Here is a 14,632-nt window from a genome sequence, read left to right as displayed (position 1 = left end):
TAGATTATGAAAGGGAGGATAGGTAAGATAGACAGACGACGGAGTGGAATGGCAGCCTTTCGATGATGTTCGTCGCCCTTGCCGTGGGGCAGCGATGTGGTGCCTGATCAGTGAGGCCGCAATACAGAGCCTCGGATGATGGCCTTGCCACCCTGATAACCTCAGGCTGCTATTCTCTTCCGGTGCTCACGTGCCCACTCTCACGTGTGACCTCTAGCCGCAAAGGGCTAGCTAAGCGAGCGCCCGGCCAGCAGAAAACGCGGATTTTAAAGGAAATTCTCTCGGCAAAGGTACAGTAGGCTAAGCTAAGCGCCTTTTTCTGCGTCGCGAGCGCCGTGATATTATATTTTTGTGTTTTCTGACCTCCGTCGATCTTCCTTCCCCCATCCCCCCCATCATCACAATCAATCCACATCCTCGACAGCGGACCAAGTACGATCCTTTCGTGCTTTTCCCCTTCGTCACCTTTGTCTTTCAGAAAATCTCTAAAAGAGGCCCAAAAAAATTTAAAAATCCCAAAAAACCCCAGTTTCGCGATCGATCTTCTTCGACCGCCTCAACCTCAATCTTCACCTTCCCTCATCCCCCACACCTTCCACCATCTCTTCCTTGTGCCGCGACTCTGTTACGATCTTCCGCACATTCTTGCAGGTCCTGTCTTGTCCAGCTTTTTAGCAGCACTTCCTGCCTGATCTCCAAACCATCATCAACCCAGGGCATCTCGACGTAATAAGGTGAGCCGAGATTTTTCCTCCCGCGCGTCGCCACATCCCTTTGCATCTTGCCTCCCAGAGCTACATTTGGCGCGCAAAGTCTGCTGACACGCTGTTCACAGTATCATATTCTCAAGATGTCTGCCGCTGCTACCGCAAACCCGTCCGTTGACCAGCTCGCCACTGACCTGAGCAATGCTTCCTTGAATGGAGGCGAGGCAAACGGCGCTCCTGCCATCAACACCGATGTCTCCAATACCCAATCTGAGGACACTGAGACCGCCGCACCAACTCCAAGCTCTACTGCTCCCCACCCCCAGGCTTCCGCCTCGCTCTACGTTGGTGAGCTTGACCCCTCTGTCACTGAGGCTATGCTTTTCGAGCTCTTCTCTCAAATCGGCTCTGTCGCATCTATCCGTGTCTGCCGTGATGCCGTCACTCGTCGATCGCTCGGATACGCCTACGTCAACTACAACACTACCCTTGACGGCGAGAAGGCTTTGGAGGAGCTCAACTACACTCTCATCAAGGGCCGCCCTTGCCGCATCATGTGGTCTCAACGCGACCCAGCTCTGCGTAAGACCGGTCAAGGCAATGTTTTCATCAAGAACCTGGACGTGGCCATCGATAACAAAGCTCTTCATGATACTTTCGCCGCTTTTGGTAACATTCTGAGCTGCAAGGTCGCTCAGGATGAGTCTGGTGCCTCTAAGGGATATGGATTCGTTCATTATGAAACCGATGAGGCTGCCAACCAGGCTATCAAGCACGTCAACGGTATGCTTTTGAACGAGAAGAAGGTCTTCGTTGGTCATCACATTCCCAAGAAGGATCGTCAGAGTAAATTTGAGGAAATGAAGGCCAACTTCACCAACATCTACGTCAAGAACATCCCCACCGAGGTCACTGACGACGAGTTCCGAGAATTGTTCGAGAAGTATGGTGAAGTTACATCTGCATCACTTGCTCGGGATCAAGAGACTGGCAAGAGCCGTGGTTTTGGCTTTGTTAACTTCGTCAACCATGAACATGCTGCGGCTGCTGTTGAAGCACTCAACGGAAAGGATTTCAAGGGCCAGGATCTTTACGTCGGTCGTGCGCAAAAGAAGCACGAGCGTGAAGAGGAACTTCGCAAGTCTTACGAGGCTGCTCGTATCGAGAAGGCATCTAAGTACCAGGGTGTCAACCTCTACGTGAAGAACCTCGAGGATGATATTGATGACGAGAAGCTTCGTGAGCTCTTTGCACCTTACGGCGCTATCACCTCAGCGAAGGTCATGCGCGATACCCCTGCCGAAACCGCCGAGGCGGAAGAGAAGGAAAAGAAGGAAAAGAAGGACGAAGAGAAGAACAAGGAAAACAAGAAGGAGGGCGAGACCGAGGCCGAAGAGGAGACTGAGAAGAAGGCCGCTGCGCCAAAGCCAGAGAAGCGCCCATTGGGCAAGAGCAAGGGATTTGGCTTCGTTTGCTTCAATAACCCTGATGAGGCCACCAAGGCTGTTGCCGAGATGAACCAGCGTATGGTCAACGGCAAGCCACTCTATGTTGCCCTCGCTCAGCGCAAAGATGTTCGCAAGAGCCAGTTGGAGGCAAGCATTCAAGCCCGAAACCAGATCCGTATGCAACAAGCCGCCGCCGCCGCCGGTATGCCACAACAGTACATGCAAGCGCCCATGTTCTACCCACCTGGCCAACAGCCTGGATTTATCCCACAAGCTGGCGGACGTGGTATGCCATTCCCTCCCCAAGCTGGTATGCCCATCCCAGGTGCTCAAGCTGGACGTCCTGGCCAATATCCTGGCGGTTTCCCTCCCCAAGGTGGTCGCGGCGTCCCGGGTCCTCAACAGCTTCCTCCAAACATGTACGGCCTTCCCGGTCAATTCCCTGCTGGGACTCCCTATGCTCAACAGGGCAACCCACAGTTCTTGGCTGCCATGCAGCAAGCTCAGGCCGCTGCTGCTCTAGCCGGCGGTCGTGGTGGCCCGGGCGCACGTGGACCTATGCAAGGTCTGCCTGGTATGCCACCCAACATGGCTGGTCTTGGCCAACAAGGAATTCCTGGCTTCCCTCAAGGTGCTAGACAAGGTGGCTTGCCGGGTCGCGGTGCTCAGGGTGGCCGTCCAGGTCAATACCCAGGTGGCTTCCCTCCACAAGCCGGTCGTGGCATGCCTCCTCAGATTCCTGGTATGCCAGCTGGTCCAGAGGGCATTACTGGTGTTAGTCTCCTACAGTCGCAGCTCGCAACAGTTGGCCCACAGCAACAGAAGCAGCTCCTCGGAGAAGCTTTGTTCCCTAAGATTCAGGTTATGCAACCAGAATTGGCAGGCAAGATCACCGGTATGCTTCTGGAGATGGATAATTCGGAGTTGGTGAACCTGTAAGTATTCACTCCGTGGCTTGTGAGGTGATTTTTACTAACTGTCACAGCATCGAGGATGAGTCTGCTCTTCGGGCGAAGGTTGATGAAGCTCTTACCGTCTACGACGAGTACGTAAAGAACAAGGGCGGTGAGGGCGAGGAGGCTACCAGTGATGCAAAGGAGGGCGAGAAGACTGAAGAGAAGGCTTGATTGCCCCATCTCTTCGACACCTGCACAAGAATACCCCTTAATGACCTCTTTATCATCATGCACATTTCACGTATTGTCAATCAGCAGCTGGCTCGGGCACGGAAAAGTTTTGCGCACTCTCGGTTCTCTTCCTTGGCGTGGCACAATTTCGATTTTCGCCTTCGACGACTTCCCCCTGCTTTTATGATCCCGTTTCTGTTTCCTTTTATCTGGACGACTGTACTCATAGACTATTTGTGCGGCTTTGCCGAGGCGGCCTCGTCGGCTTTCTCATGGTTCACGATGGAGTGAACCAGCGGCACATTATTTTGATGTATTGCTTTGCTTCGGAGCCTAGGGCTGGCTTTGCGGTTGCATTTGCTGCTACACCTGCCTGGTTCTTCGCTCATGGGGCTGTGGCATACACACTCAATACAAAAACATTGCAAACTATAATAAGCTGGTCCCTCTTGGTGATTTTAAAATATTAGTGACTACATAAGATGGAAGGTAAGAAATACAGATTTGAGAAATGAGGAAAGGTAAGAGCGGTATTCATTTCTATATTAATCCATGGACGCCAAAGCAAGTCTGCCGCTATCCCTTCACAATACTCCCGTCCTACCATAGTGATCCATCCACAAGCAGATGCAACCGAATTTCAAATTTCCAGCAACGCCATTCCGTCAGAGCCACTATTCCATGTTGATCAACCAGTTTTCCTTCCCATTAGCACGTCTTATTTCAGCGTATAAATAAAGATATAAAGAAGATGAAGGACTCTATGCTCTCTTTCTCTTCATCTCCTTCGGAGTTTCATGAAGTCTTCAGCATAGCACGCATCCCCCAGCAAGCAAAGAAGATCCATACATCAGTCAATCTTGGCGGATGCCAGACTCCTCACAGCCGGGTTTTCAAGATTGTTGGCCAATCTGATTGAGGGGCGCTTGTACTTGCTGTGCTTGCGGAGACGTTTGCGGGCTACCATGACAGGAACTGAGGATTTGGTGACAAGATAATTGGAGAAGGAGCCTAGAATGACGCTGGAATTTGCTGTTAGTCCGAAGCTCACATGTGTGAGAAAGAGAACAACTAACCCTTTGAGAGCACTCCGTCCCCTGCTCCCTAGAATCACTAGGGTAGGGCTAATATAATCGATGACCTCTGTTATCAAATGCTTCGGGCTCTTGCAATGTATGACCTCAATCACAACCTTGACCTGCAGCTTGGTCTTCCTTAGCAATCTCGACACTCTATCGGTGATGTCCTGTACAGCTCTGTGGCGCTCCTGTTCAGCCTTGTCTCTTTCCCTCCCCTGTGGGCTCGTACTGGTACTATGAGATTCCAATCTGAAGCCAGCACATGACGGAGTTGATGTTAGGGCTGGAGCAAGCACGGGTGTAGTGTTAAGGGGTCTTGCTGACGCTGCGATCGCGGCAGCCTGCTCTTTAAGTTGGGAATCGTCCCCGCTTGCTTCGTTAGGGACAATCCCAAGCTCCTCATCAACGCAGTAGATAGCAAGTAGAGTATCCCCATCGCGCAGGACAGTTCCAACTGTCCATTCCAAAGCATGGGCAGCCTCATCGCTGAGATCTGTTGCTACCAGATATTTCCTGACTCTACGTTGATTATCGCGGGCTTCTTGTTGCATTTTTGCAAAATCGCCGCGGTAAATGGTCCTCACGGAGCGGCTAGTGGCTGGGGTAGATACGATAGAGGTCATGTTGACTGAAAGCTTTTGGGCACGTTTGATATCTGTAAGATCAGCTTCGGCATCTGAATCTACTAGTGTATTAAGATCAGAAGCCCCCTCATCAAAGCTTGTGATAGGATGGACTCCAGGTTTGGATGATTTCAGCTTGTCTCCTGGAGGTCCCGTAATTGTAATCTCGGGCTCCAATAGAGAACGAACTTTGTATTTCTCGATTCTTTGAGCAGGAAGCCCCTGATCTGAAGCAATTATCAGCTGAAAAATGTCTCCACTTGCCATTATCATACGTACGGTCCGTTTCAGGTGTGGTCGTCAGGATCAAGGCCGACCTTAAGTCCTTTGCTTGATCCGTGCCGACGGTCTTGCTCTCAGCATCGGCAGCGTCGACGTCAGTATCTCTTCCTTCCTTCCTTCTTCCTCGCTGCCGCTCATCATCTGAGCTTCGGTCCTCACCATCACTACTATCCACCATGGCATCTTCTCCCTCAGGCGGAGTGTGATCCTGCTCCAGCCTAGCACCCTGCAGGCCAATGGCATTTGCACTGTCTGTTCGCCGCCGTCGAGTTTTCTCAGGCAGGGATGAAAGATCACCCGCTGATAGAGCAAGTTTTGCATCCGATAAACGTTGATAGGCGCTGGTCATATCGATGACTCTGCCATCATTCAGTACAAATCTGCTTGAGTCCGAATTTAGCATTCTCGACAGGGGAGAACTGGAACGCCGCACTAGACGGTTCTGTGGCGATTTGGAATTTGCGGTGCTGCTGATTTCCGTGCCTGCAATGGAGTGCCTCTTTTCTCTGTCACGGGCTACGAAAGAACTCAGTTCTCCTCTCATTGCCTCCGCCATCGCCTTCGGAGAGATCTTCTTCTTTCCAGCTTGAGTGTTAGGCTTGGGCACAACGGGATCTCCAGGGTTGTTTAACAAAAATCCAGAAAACTGATACGCGGACGCAGGGTTCAAACCCCGTGCCCTTGGACCGAAATTCGCTGCTGGACGGGAGGCCGCATCGGATAGACTTCTGTGTTGCGTGTTCGGCGCTATAGCTGCTCTGTGATTTGCTGACATTGGTGACGCCTGCCTACTCCTTATCGATGCCACTGCCGCTGGTTGTGAACCGCTCACGTCGAGCATACTGCGAATGGGTGCCGAAGGCCGTGAACTCGTAATCCCGCCGTTTATTCCACGCATCGGAGAATGCCAGGGGCTCCAATCATCTTCAATGTCGAGCATGCTTTTCACCGGAGATCGAGGGTTCGCCCGGGGGGGAAGTGCTTGTCCTGATGCTGCAGAGGCCGAAGAGCCTCTGGATCGCTGCCTTGGGGTTGCTCTGGTCGCTTCCAACAGTGCTAAAACCTCTCTTCGCTCCTCCTCCAGTATGGCCTCCAAAGACATGTGCGGGCTGGCCATTGGAGCGGCAACTGCAAATCCCTTACGTCCGGGACGATCTTCGTTCGTAGGTTTCTGGGACATTGCGGCTCTGGCGATGGCGAGACCAGATTTTTTGCTGGGTAGGATGAAACGGGAGGCAAGAGGAGCAAAGGCTCTAACCGGACCAGGCGTTATCGGTCAATGAGCTTTCGGGTTTGCCAAACAAAACCAAGATCCCGCATTGTGGTAGAAGTGTACGGTTCGAAGTCGCGCTCAGATCATGCTGTAGCCATGCTATGGTCAAGCAGGTCAGTACTGTGTTAAATGGTAGTGCCTTCCTCTCGAATCTGCGCAACGCCAGCAAGGGTGACGTCGTGTCTGGAACTGCAGGAAGGACAGGTAAGGTCGAGGGCAAAGAAGGAAGAGGGAAGATGAAGATTCGAGCCGAGTCGGGTTAGATGGTCTCAGGGCGCGCGAGAGAGTCCTGCGAGCCAGGGATCTGGCGGGCGTCGAGGTATCCCTCCGTATGTACGTGTAGGTATGCTGGTTGCGCTCAGTGAAGTTGCCAGTCACTGCCAATATGACGCGTGCTGCTGCCGCCGTGATTCTTTGTCTTTGCCGGGCTGAAGAGGACCGCGCTGCAGGAGTTGGAACGAGAGAGATGGTCGGGAGGCCGAGGAGGGATTCATGAAGAAACGGACGAGCTGGCAGGTGTAAGTTCAGGCGTGTTGAAAAGTTTTGGAAGATGGCAAGAACGCAAGAACGAGAGACTGGAAGGCTGAGAAAGATAGCCGATAGTTGGCAGTTGGAGGATGGACGGAAGAAGAGGAATTCTTGTTATTTGAGGGTTTTACGGAGAATGAGCAGACGGTTTAGTTATGCCTTAGAGAGATGGGAGCTCCCCCTGTGCCGAACGCACGTGTTGATTGGCTCGTTTGGGGATAGTCCGTTGGCGGGGAAGGCTGACGGCCTGGCCCGATGTATAGTCTCTTGCTGCTCACGACCATGACCGCATAGATATTCATCCCCTCTCCAGCTCTTGATTAGAAGAGAGAGAGAGAGAGAGAGATCAGTCAATCAAGCACATGCGACCTCCCTGCCGAACCTATATGCCTCGTCGTCGTCGTCCAACAATCTTGGTCTGGACCGTGTCTCACGAGCAAAACATGAAGACCCTTACCTGCCCTTGCCAAGGCCCCATGGCATAGCCAAGAGCGCAAGATCGTGGTTAATACTCCGTGAAATCACATCACTCACACCTTGACCAAGGCTCTAGGAAAGCCCACCGCGCACCAGACCCTGCAACGCGTGTCTTAACCCTCCAACCTCCCCGAAACCCCCCGCGGGAAGAGTTCTCTTGGCAGTTGGCACCTAGATGGTGTATCCGCGCAGACGCTCCATACAATACACACCTTACACGTCTTGATTGTAGCCCTCTCCGCCCTGGCACTTCCACTCCCAGATGAACACTGAGCCCGGCCGGGAGGGAACATGCACGCTTCACCGCGTGGACTCAGCCCCTCGAAATCTCCAATCCCGAAAGCACGTGCTCCGATAAGTATCGCTGGACATTGAAAAGGCGGAGCTGACGTGCATGTCAGCCAAGCTGTCTACCCGAACGACTTTGCTAGCATCCCTATCTTTGTCCAATTACCTATGACTGTCTTACCAACCCATCACTTCCCAGAACTTCAAAAGCTGAACATCGCACAACACCATTTGAGAGGCCGCAGGACAGGCGCAAGGTATCCCGGAATCAGCCGAGGACCGGTTGTCATATGAATATATGATCGAATACAGTATTATACAGTAGAACAGCGTCTAGACCAAGATCACTTCTTCCTATGAACCCTATAATTCAGATTCGCCCGAGCAGTCGTTCCTGCTCTATGGACCAGGTTTCTCCGATCCCAAGCGGTACTTCTCCCTTCCACAACACTAATCAGCTCCTCTGCAACCCTTTGCGCAAACTGCCCTTTTCCACTGCCTCGAGACTTCTTTTTGTTCGCCGCATCTAGAATCCACTGAAATGCCTGCCGTCTCCGTTGCCTTAATCCGAGAGGAACAGGTATCTGTAAAGAGTTTCCACCTCCTGCTGCACCTTTCAAAGCTCTGATGCGCAGGAGTGGTGCGACCGAGTCGACTGCAACTGTAAGGTATAGTGCTGGGTTTAGAGGAAGATGTGAGGCGGGAGGTGAACCAGGGACGAGAGGCCGGGCAGGATTAGTACTCGGCGGAGGGGCGGTTCGGAGGTAGTTCAGGATGTAGGACATATTCTAAGGCAGAAAGAACCGTTAATGTATGACTTTCAAGGTAGCCTCTACGCAGCAATGCAACGCGGGAGGAAACGAAATAGAACTGACGAGCCTACCCTTTGGGCAACGCTCTTCTTGCCATCTTTCATCAACAAATTCGTGACTTGGGAAACAACTGGATCGTATCGGTATTTCAGGTTACCATCCGGCGGTAATGGTAGATCAGGTAACTCATACTTGTGGCCAAGCTCCACAGTATCTGAGAGTTCGCCTCCTGCTGCGATGTTCTCCATTTGTCTTAAAGCAACGTGGTTCGCGATAGAGGTTGGGTCTGCCACCTTTTTGTCCATCTCTTCCTTGATCACTTCCGGGGCTTTCTCTTGACCTTCTTGGTCGCGTTTGAGAATCTAGAGTTCGTCAGTAGATGGTCTTTTTGAGGCGGGCTGATGTCATGAGCCTCCATCTTCACGACAGCACAGTGAAACCATACTTCTTGCACCGGTGTTCCCTGACTAAGATCAGGTTCTTCCTCCCCCGTGACCTTGCCCACATCTGCCGCCTCCTGGCTCACACTTCCGAGAACATCTTGGTTGGGGCCAGTCGCGGGTTTGGGGCTTTTCTCGTCCGCGAAGCCTCTGCGCGATGCCACTTGGAGGATCCTGGGCTGGCTCGGGGTAATTGAAGACCGTGTGCGTACCGCCAGCGACCGGCACGCACGAAAGAAGATCAGTCGTGGAGGCATGATGGGTGGTGTTGAAAATATGTTACTCTCCTTCGCTAGAGCTGATGGAAGTTCGAAATTCGCTACAGTAGCCGTATTTTGCGCACGTGACGAGGCTGTCGCTAGGTTCCTCGGAGAGGGTAGGACTTTCTTGTAAGAGTAAGGTAAGGTATGGGGGTGGCCTTTTAGACTTGTAGATCGGGGATAGTAGCCGGGATATCGGGATCCTTGTACGACCTTCAACTATAGGTACTTTCGAGGTCTGTATCCTTCCCTTTACTTGTCTCCACGTTTGCTATAGCCTCGTCGGAACAAAAACACGATGGCCTGCGTATCAACGAAGCATCGTACGGGGCTTGTTTTGTTGAAACTATGTACCAAGAAGCTCAAGGTTTGTTGGAAACAGTAGATGATCGAGTCTAAGCCTTTCGATTCTACCCCCAGAAATTGAACATATCCAAACATATTCTGACAAGCCCCAGCGCCCTCGCCGTCCTGTGATACCATAAGCAATACCTGACGCCAGAAGCCACTTGTTTTGCGCCAATCCATGCCTTGCCATACCGTATGGCAACCCTTTAAAACCTTCATATCCTACAGGCAAATTGACCGAGTCAATGCTGGCTTCGTCGTTCACGAGGCTGCAACCCATGATGGCACTACCATCCGGTTCTACTCTGTGAAGGAGAACTGGGAGTTGAGCCATTCAGATGCTTTAATGCCACCTCAGCGGCGTCCTCCTTCGCATTGTTGACGTACTGTCCGTCATACCAGAATCGAGCCGAGATATGCTGCCCTTGAACGGTAACAGTGCTGGACCACGCCGTACGCCCGCCTTTCAACGCCAATTAGTCAATGGACATCAGTCTACTACCCAGGGGATATCGAAGCATACCACGCCTGTCAGAGACAATTTGGAAGACTGGAGGGTGGATCTGTGCTTCGCGGCACTTTTCTAATTGCCATGAGCAGAGGTCGTTGAGATGAGTATAGCTGACCTACCTTCGAGCCTCTCCTGCCAGGTTGCAGCACCGGAGCTAAAGCTAGAATAAGACATGATGATGGCGGTCTTCCGAGCTAGAATGGTGAGGTCGAGAGGCTTAAGTAGAGCCGGTGGTGGTGGGGAGAACAGTAGAGGAGCGGGTAGCGGATACGGCGTTATGCTTTGCAGGAATCGTCTGCTTGATGGGGTTCTTATAGGTGATCGACTCGGGACAGGACAAGATCGAGGACACGGTGAGGTGGCAGTCTGACTTCAAGAGAATAGATAGAAAAAATTTGCGTCGTTTGCAACCAATGCAACACGGCAGCTAAGCCCAAGACTGTTTCGGCATGATGCATCTGATGGAGAAATGCAGTCGAAGAAGTAATGTCGATCATCCGTAAAGGGAGGGCCTGAATGTGTGCTGTCTCCATCGATGCATAGGACAACTCATGTACGACCGTACCGAATGACGGCGGAAGGGGTACAAAAGCAATATGAGGCTTGAGACAAGAGGGGCTAGTGAGGATGCAAAGCCAACGCTACAGACCCTTACGACGTTGGGGGGGTGCATTGGGGAGAGGTAGATGGGTGGGGGGGGGGGGGGGGGGGGGTGTTGGGCAGACGCTGAGCAAAAGCTAACGTGGGGAGGAGAGAAGGGCGGATGGCAATGATAGGGAAAGGGGAAAAGGCGGGTCGAGGCCTGGTTGTTGTTGGGCGATAAAGAAATAATGAATGAATAAAAAGGGAGAAATCTAAAAACGGATATAAATAGACAAATACAGTACATAAGGTACCCAAACCTCGCAAAGAGCCAGAGCTGCATGCGGGCAAAACCAGGTGCGTAGGGAGATGGGTAGGTACTGTAGGCAAGAAGCATAGGCCGTTGTAATGAGGTGAGGTACCGATAAATAGCGATACGATAGCAAATAGAATAGACAGGTAAGGTAAGGTACTAGGTGATAATACCTGGAGTCTCCGTAATGCCCTTTGTCATGTGTACCTTTTGTCCTCGCTCTTGGTGTACACAGGTCAAGTAGTAATAATAATAACAATAAATAAGCAGTTTCACTCCGTTTGGTGTACAGCCCTTTATCGCACAGGATCTGCTTGCTTTTTTGTGTTAGTGAGTGATCTTAGTCATGTGCCATGGACGAATGTAAGGTACCTTAGGTAAGATAGTCTCTAGCACAGAGTGCGGAGTAAGGCCAGAGAGCAAGACGGCAACGCGTGGTGATGAGGAACGCTCAAACTTCAGAGGTCCCCGGAATTCCCCAACTCTCTCTCCTGGTGGTGTACAGGGATGGCCACCAGACGGCACCGAATACCGAGTCTTCTGTTTCCGGATGCCAGTCATACATGACGGTCTGGATCTCGGGGTCTGAGCCTCTGTCACTCCACGATGCAATAGGTTGTCCCCGAAATCTTTGTGCTCCTGTAACAGAAGCTTCTTCTAAGACCCTCTAGACAGGTGATGTACCCCCTACGTCCCGGTGACAGGTACCTAGCTATGATCTGCTCCTCGCACTGCCGTATCCCTCGGCCACTGCGGTTGGCCGAGACTGCCTCGATCGAGATACACTGCAGGAACGGGTGGCTACTACATTGATATACGGCGATCAAGCTGTCAGTGTCACCTGGGAAGATCCTTGACTCGAGGAACCCAGGTACTGATGACCGGTGTGCGCTGTGAAGAAACAGCAAGACGGTACATGAGATCGATCAGCCCTGCGACTCGGATCTCGTCCTGCTGGGACAGTCCTATCGTGACCTCTGGTCCTCGATTACCGACCTCTGCAAAGAACTGTACAAAATACGTACATATGTGTGGAGGGAAATTCACCGACCCGCCAATGTACCTATGTATAGGATGGATGCGCGTACAGAGACTCCGGCTGGCTGGGGTAGACCCCAATCGGGTCATTTCTGCCCTTTTATATCTCCATTTATTTCCCCATGGATCAAAGAGCAAGAGGGAGGACTGCAGGCTTCCTCTCTGACTGCCTTTGCCGGGTGGTCTGACTTCAATGTCTCGGAGGCAGAGCTGGATGGAGCCTGGAAGCCACCTGCACTGAGGGCGGCATGGTACCTCGAGATGAGGCCTCGACCCTCGAGACACTCACCCGAGTGGTGGTAGCGGGTTTGCCATTAGAAGGGCGAGAAGGTCTTCGTGGCAAGTTGACAGGAAGCCAAGTATTTATTTCCTCGACAGCCTCGTCGAGGTGTGTCAGACGCAGCCTTGCTCGGAAGGGAGACCAGCGCATCGTGAGACCATTGCTGCCCAAGAACTTTGTGAATAAATAGCCTTGCCTACTGCCCCCCTGGTCTTGCAAAGCTGCCAGCCTCTGGCAATGCCTGGTATGACATATGCACGGCAGAGGAGAGCGGAAACATCCAGGGACCGGGCCATTGAAGCAATGTTCCCCGGCGCGGTTGGTTTGCTGTCCAAGCTTCAAGCTTCAAGCGCCCGATGCAAGAAATTCCTCGCGCCCTCAGTCGTCATCCCAGCTGCAAGGCGAATGAGCACAGCCAATTGGCGCGCGGTCAGCTTGATTCCCGAGGTAAAGCTCTAGACAACCGAGTTCTCATCCTCCAACTCCTATGATTACTACAGATATATAGACTCGTTTCGAGCGTGACCACAGGAGCAATCAAGGCCCGGAAACTCGACTCTTACCTACGGCAATAATTGAGCTGTGCGGGTTATGCGGAGTTAACGTACCTGGGGTAGTGTATTAGTAATCCTCGGTAACGACCATGCCTCGGTACAATCGTGCGTGGGGAAGGGGAAGCTTACCTCGTTCACGAGCTATATATACACAAGAGAATCATAGAATATAAACGTCTTTCTTCTTTCGCGATCTTCTATCTCTCTTGACCCTTTAATAGCCCCTGTTTTTCCTTGGTGATACGGTCCGGAAATATGCCGTTCAGTACAAAACTCACCAGAACCCTGGGCATCAAGGGCAAGTCCACCCCTCATCTGCCAGGCTATAGGTGAAAAGCATGCTGACTCCCTCTGCCAACAGTGCCCATCGTTCAAGGTGGAATGCAATGGGTAGGCTACGCAGAGCTTGCATCTGCTGTCAGTAACGCTGGTGGACTCGGCATTCTCACGGCGCTCACGCAACCTACGCCAGAAGATCTACGAAAGGAAATCCGAAGATGCAAGGCCATGACCAACAAGCCGTTTGGCGTCAACATCACTCTTCTCCCTGCCATAAACCCACCGGACTACGGCGCATACGCACAAGTGGTTATCGACGAGGGAATTCGGATTGTCGAGACGGCGGGAAACAGTCCCGGCCCGGTCATCAAGCAATTGAAGGCTGCCAACACTATTATCCTCCACAAATGCACCACCATCAAGCACGCTCAGAGTGCCATAAAGCTTGGCGTAGATTTCCTGAGTATCGACGGCTTTGAGTGTGCGGGCCATGTCGGAGAGACGGATATCACGAACTTCATCCTTCTCAGTCGGGCTCGGCAAACCCTGAAAGTTCCGTTCATTGCCTCTGGAGGCTTCGCAGATGGCCAGGGGCTTGCTGCAGCCCTGTCCCTTGGAGCCGAGGGTATCAACATGGGAACCAGATTTATGTGCACAGTCGAAGCGCCCATCCATCTAAATATCAAGAAGGAGATCGTCAAGGCGCAGGAGACGGATACTCAGCTTGTGCTCCGGAGATGGAAGAACACGAGCCGTCTGTATAAGAATAAGGTGACCAACGAAGCCGTGAAAATTGAACGGGAGAGCACGACCGGGAAATTCGAGGAAGTTGCGCCGTTTGTCAGTGGCAAGAGAGGAAGAGAAGTATTTATCAACGGCGATCCTGAATACGGGGTAAGCATCACTCTTCGTCTTGTTTACCATTCGTGTACTGAACCATTTATAGGTCTGGACTGCTGGACAGGTTATCGGACTTATCCATGATATCCCCACGTGTGACGAGTTATGCAAGAGAATTGAGCGAGAGGCCGAAGAGACCCTGAAACAGGCATCATCTCTTATTGTGCCCGAGAGCAAGCTATGATTGTATCTAGATATGAGGGAACTGGAACTGGTGTATTTTCTACTCTGTTTAGAAGTAGGCTTGGATAATGTTATCATGATGCTCAAGTGTTTCACCTTGTCAACGACGTTCGTTGGTCAGTCACTATGTTGTAGTGGACGGGCAAGTAAGCTACCAGCATTGGACTTTCTCATTACTTCTAAATCTAACCCCCCCCTGGATATCACCATTTATATTGCGCTTTTCCCACCTCGCATTCTTGCTCGCATTCTTGATGGGCCAATATTAGTGATCATTATAGTCCCCCCTTCCCCCCCCCC

General features: G+C 51.9%; 5 protein-coding genes across 5 annotated transcripts; 2 read left to right on the top strand and 3 right to left on the bottom strand.

Annotated features, from left to right (window-relative positions):
• Positions 1-582: 582 nt before the first annotated feature.
• Positions 583-3,397, top strand: M430DRAFT_264396 (hypothetical protein). Its single transcript, XM_024865396.1, has 3 exons — positions 583-734; positions 836-3,090; positions 3,141-3,397. The coding sequence occupies exons 2-3, from the start codon at positions 851-853 to the stop codon at positions 3,280-3,282; spliced, it is 2,382 nt and encodes a 793-aa protein (XP_024719054.1). The 5' UTR covers positions 583-734; positions 836-850; the 3' UTR covers positions 3,283-3,397.
• Positions 3,398-4,132: 735 nt separating this feature from the next.
• On the bottom strand, positions 4,133-6,368 carry M430DRAFT_105858 (hypothetical protein; the record flags this gene model as incomplete). The annotated part of the gene is made up of 3 exons (XM_024861036.1): positions 4,133-4,304; positions 4,359-5,211; positions 5,264-6,368. The coding sequence occupies 3 exons, from the start codon at positions 6,366-6,368 to the stop codon at positions 4,133-4,135; spliced, it is 2,130 nt and encodes a 709-aa protein (XP_024719053.1).
• A 1,808-nt stretch (positions 6,369-8,176) lies between these two features.
• M430DRAFT_52247 (hypothetical protein) lies at positions 8,177-9,341 on the bottom strand (the record flags this gene model as incomplete). The annotated part of the gene is made up of 3 exons (XM_024868287.1): positions 8,177-8,620; positions 8,716-9,006; positions 9,090-9,341. 3 exons carry the CDS (start codon positions 9,339-9,341, stop codon positions 8,177-8,179), a joined length of 987 nt encoding a protein of 328 aa, XP_024719052.1.
• Positions 9,342-9,643: 302 nt separating this feature from the next.
• Positions 9,644-10,871, bottom strand: M430DRAFT_36229 (hypothetical protein). Its single transcript, XM_024866893.1, has 3 exons — positions 10,323-10,871; positions 10,216-10,275; positions 9,644-10,155 (listed from the first exon to the last, which is right to left on the bottom strand). Exons 1-3 carry the CDS (start codon positions 10,375-10,377, stop codon positions 9,980-9,982), a joined length of 291 nt encoding a protein of 96 aa, XP_024719051.1. The 5' UTR covers positions 10,378-10,871; the 3' UTR covers positions 9,644-9,979.
• A 2,249-nt stretch (positions 10,872-13,120) lies between these two features.
• Positions 13,121-14,422, top strand: M430DRAFT_68202 (hypothetical protein). Its single transcript, XM_024869336.1, has 3 exons — positions 13,121-13,268; positions 13,332-14,143; positions 14,196-14,422. The coding sequence occupies exons 1-3, from the start codon at positions 13,226-13,228 to the stop codon at positions 14,331-14,333; spliced, it is 993 nt and encodes a 330-aa protein (XP_024719050.1). The 5' UTR covers positions 13,121-13,225; the 3' UTR covers positions 14,334-14,422.
• Positions 14,423-14,632: the final 210 nt, after the last annotated feature.

Source organism: Amorphotheca resinae, assembly GCF_003019875.1.
Source record: "Amorphotheca resinae ATCC 22711 unplaced genomic scaffold M430scaffold_9, whole genome shotgun sequence".
NCBI classification, from domain to species: Eukaryota; Fungi; Ascomycota; class Leotiomycetes; order Helotiales; family Amorphothecaceae; genus Amorphotheca; species Amorphotheca resinae.
Note: the sequence above shows the minus strand (reverse complement) of the source record. Positions and strands in the feature narration are given on the sequence as shown.

Excerpts from the sequence above, each read along its gene's own strand:
- M430DRAFT_68202 (XM_024869336.1), top strand. The coding sequence starts at position 13,226 with ATGCCGTTCAGTACAAAACTCACCAGAACCCTGGGCATCAAGG. Across the intron at positions 13,269-13,331 it reads CAGAACCCTGGGCATCAAGG|TGCCCATCGTTCAAGGTGGA; the intron begins GCAAGTCCACCC and ends CTCTGCCAACAG. Across the intron at positions 14,144-14,195 it reads ACGGCGATCCTGAATACGGG|GTCTGGACTGCTGGACAGGT; the intron begins GTAAGCATCACT and ends AACCATTTATAG.
- M430DRAFT_36229 (XM_024866893.1), bottom strand. The coding sequence starts at position 10,377 with ATGTCTTATTCTAGCTTTAGCTCCGGTGCTGCAACCTGGCAGGAGAGG. Across the intron at positions 10,276-10,322 it reads CTGGCAGGAGAGGCTCGAAG|AAAAGTGCCGCGAAGCACAG; the intron begins GTAGGTCAGCTA and ends CATGGCAATTAG. Across the intron at positions 10,156-10,215 it reads AATTGTCTCTGACAGGCGTG|GCGGGCGTACGGCGTGGTCC; the intron begins GTATGCTTCGAT and ends TGGCGTTGAAAG.
- M430DRAFT_264396 (XM_024865396.1), top strand. The coding sequence starts at position 851 with ATGTCTGCCGCTGCTACCGCAAACCCGTCCGTTGACCAGCTCGCCACT. Across the intron at positions 3,091-3,140 it reads AATTCGGAGTTGGTGAACCT|CATCGAGGATGAGTCTGCTC; the intron begins GTAAGTATTCAC and ends TAACTGTCACAG.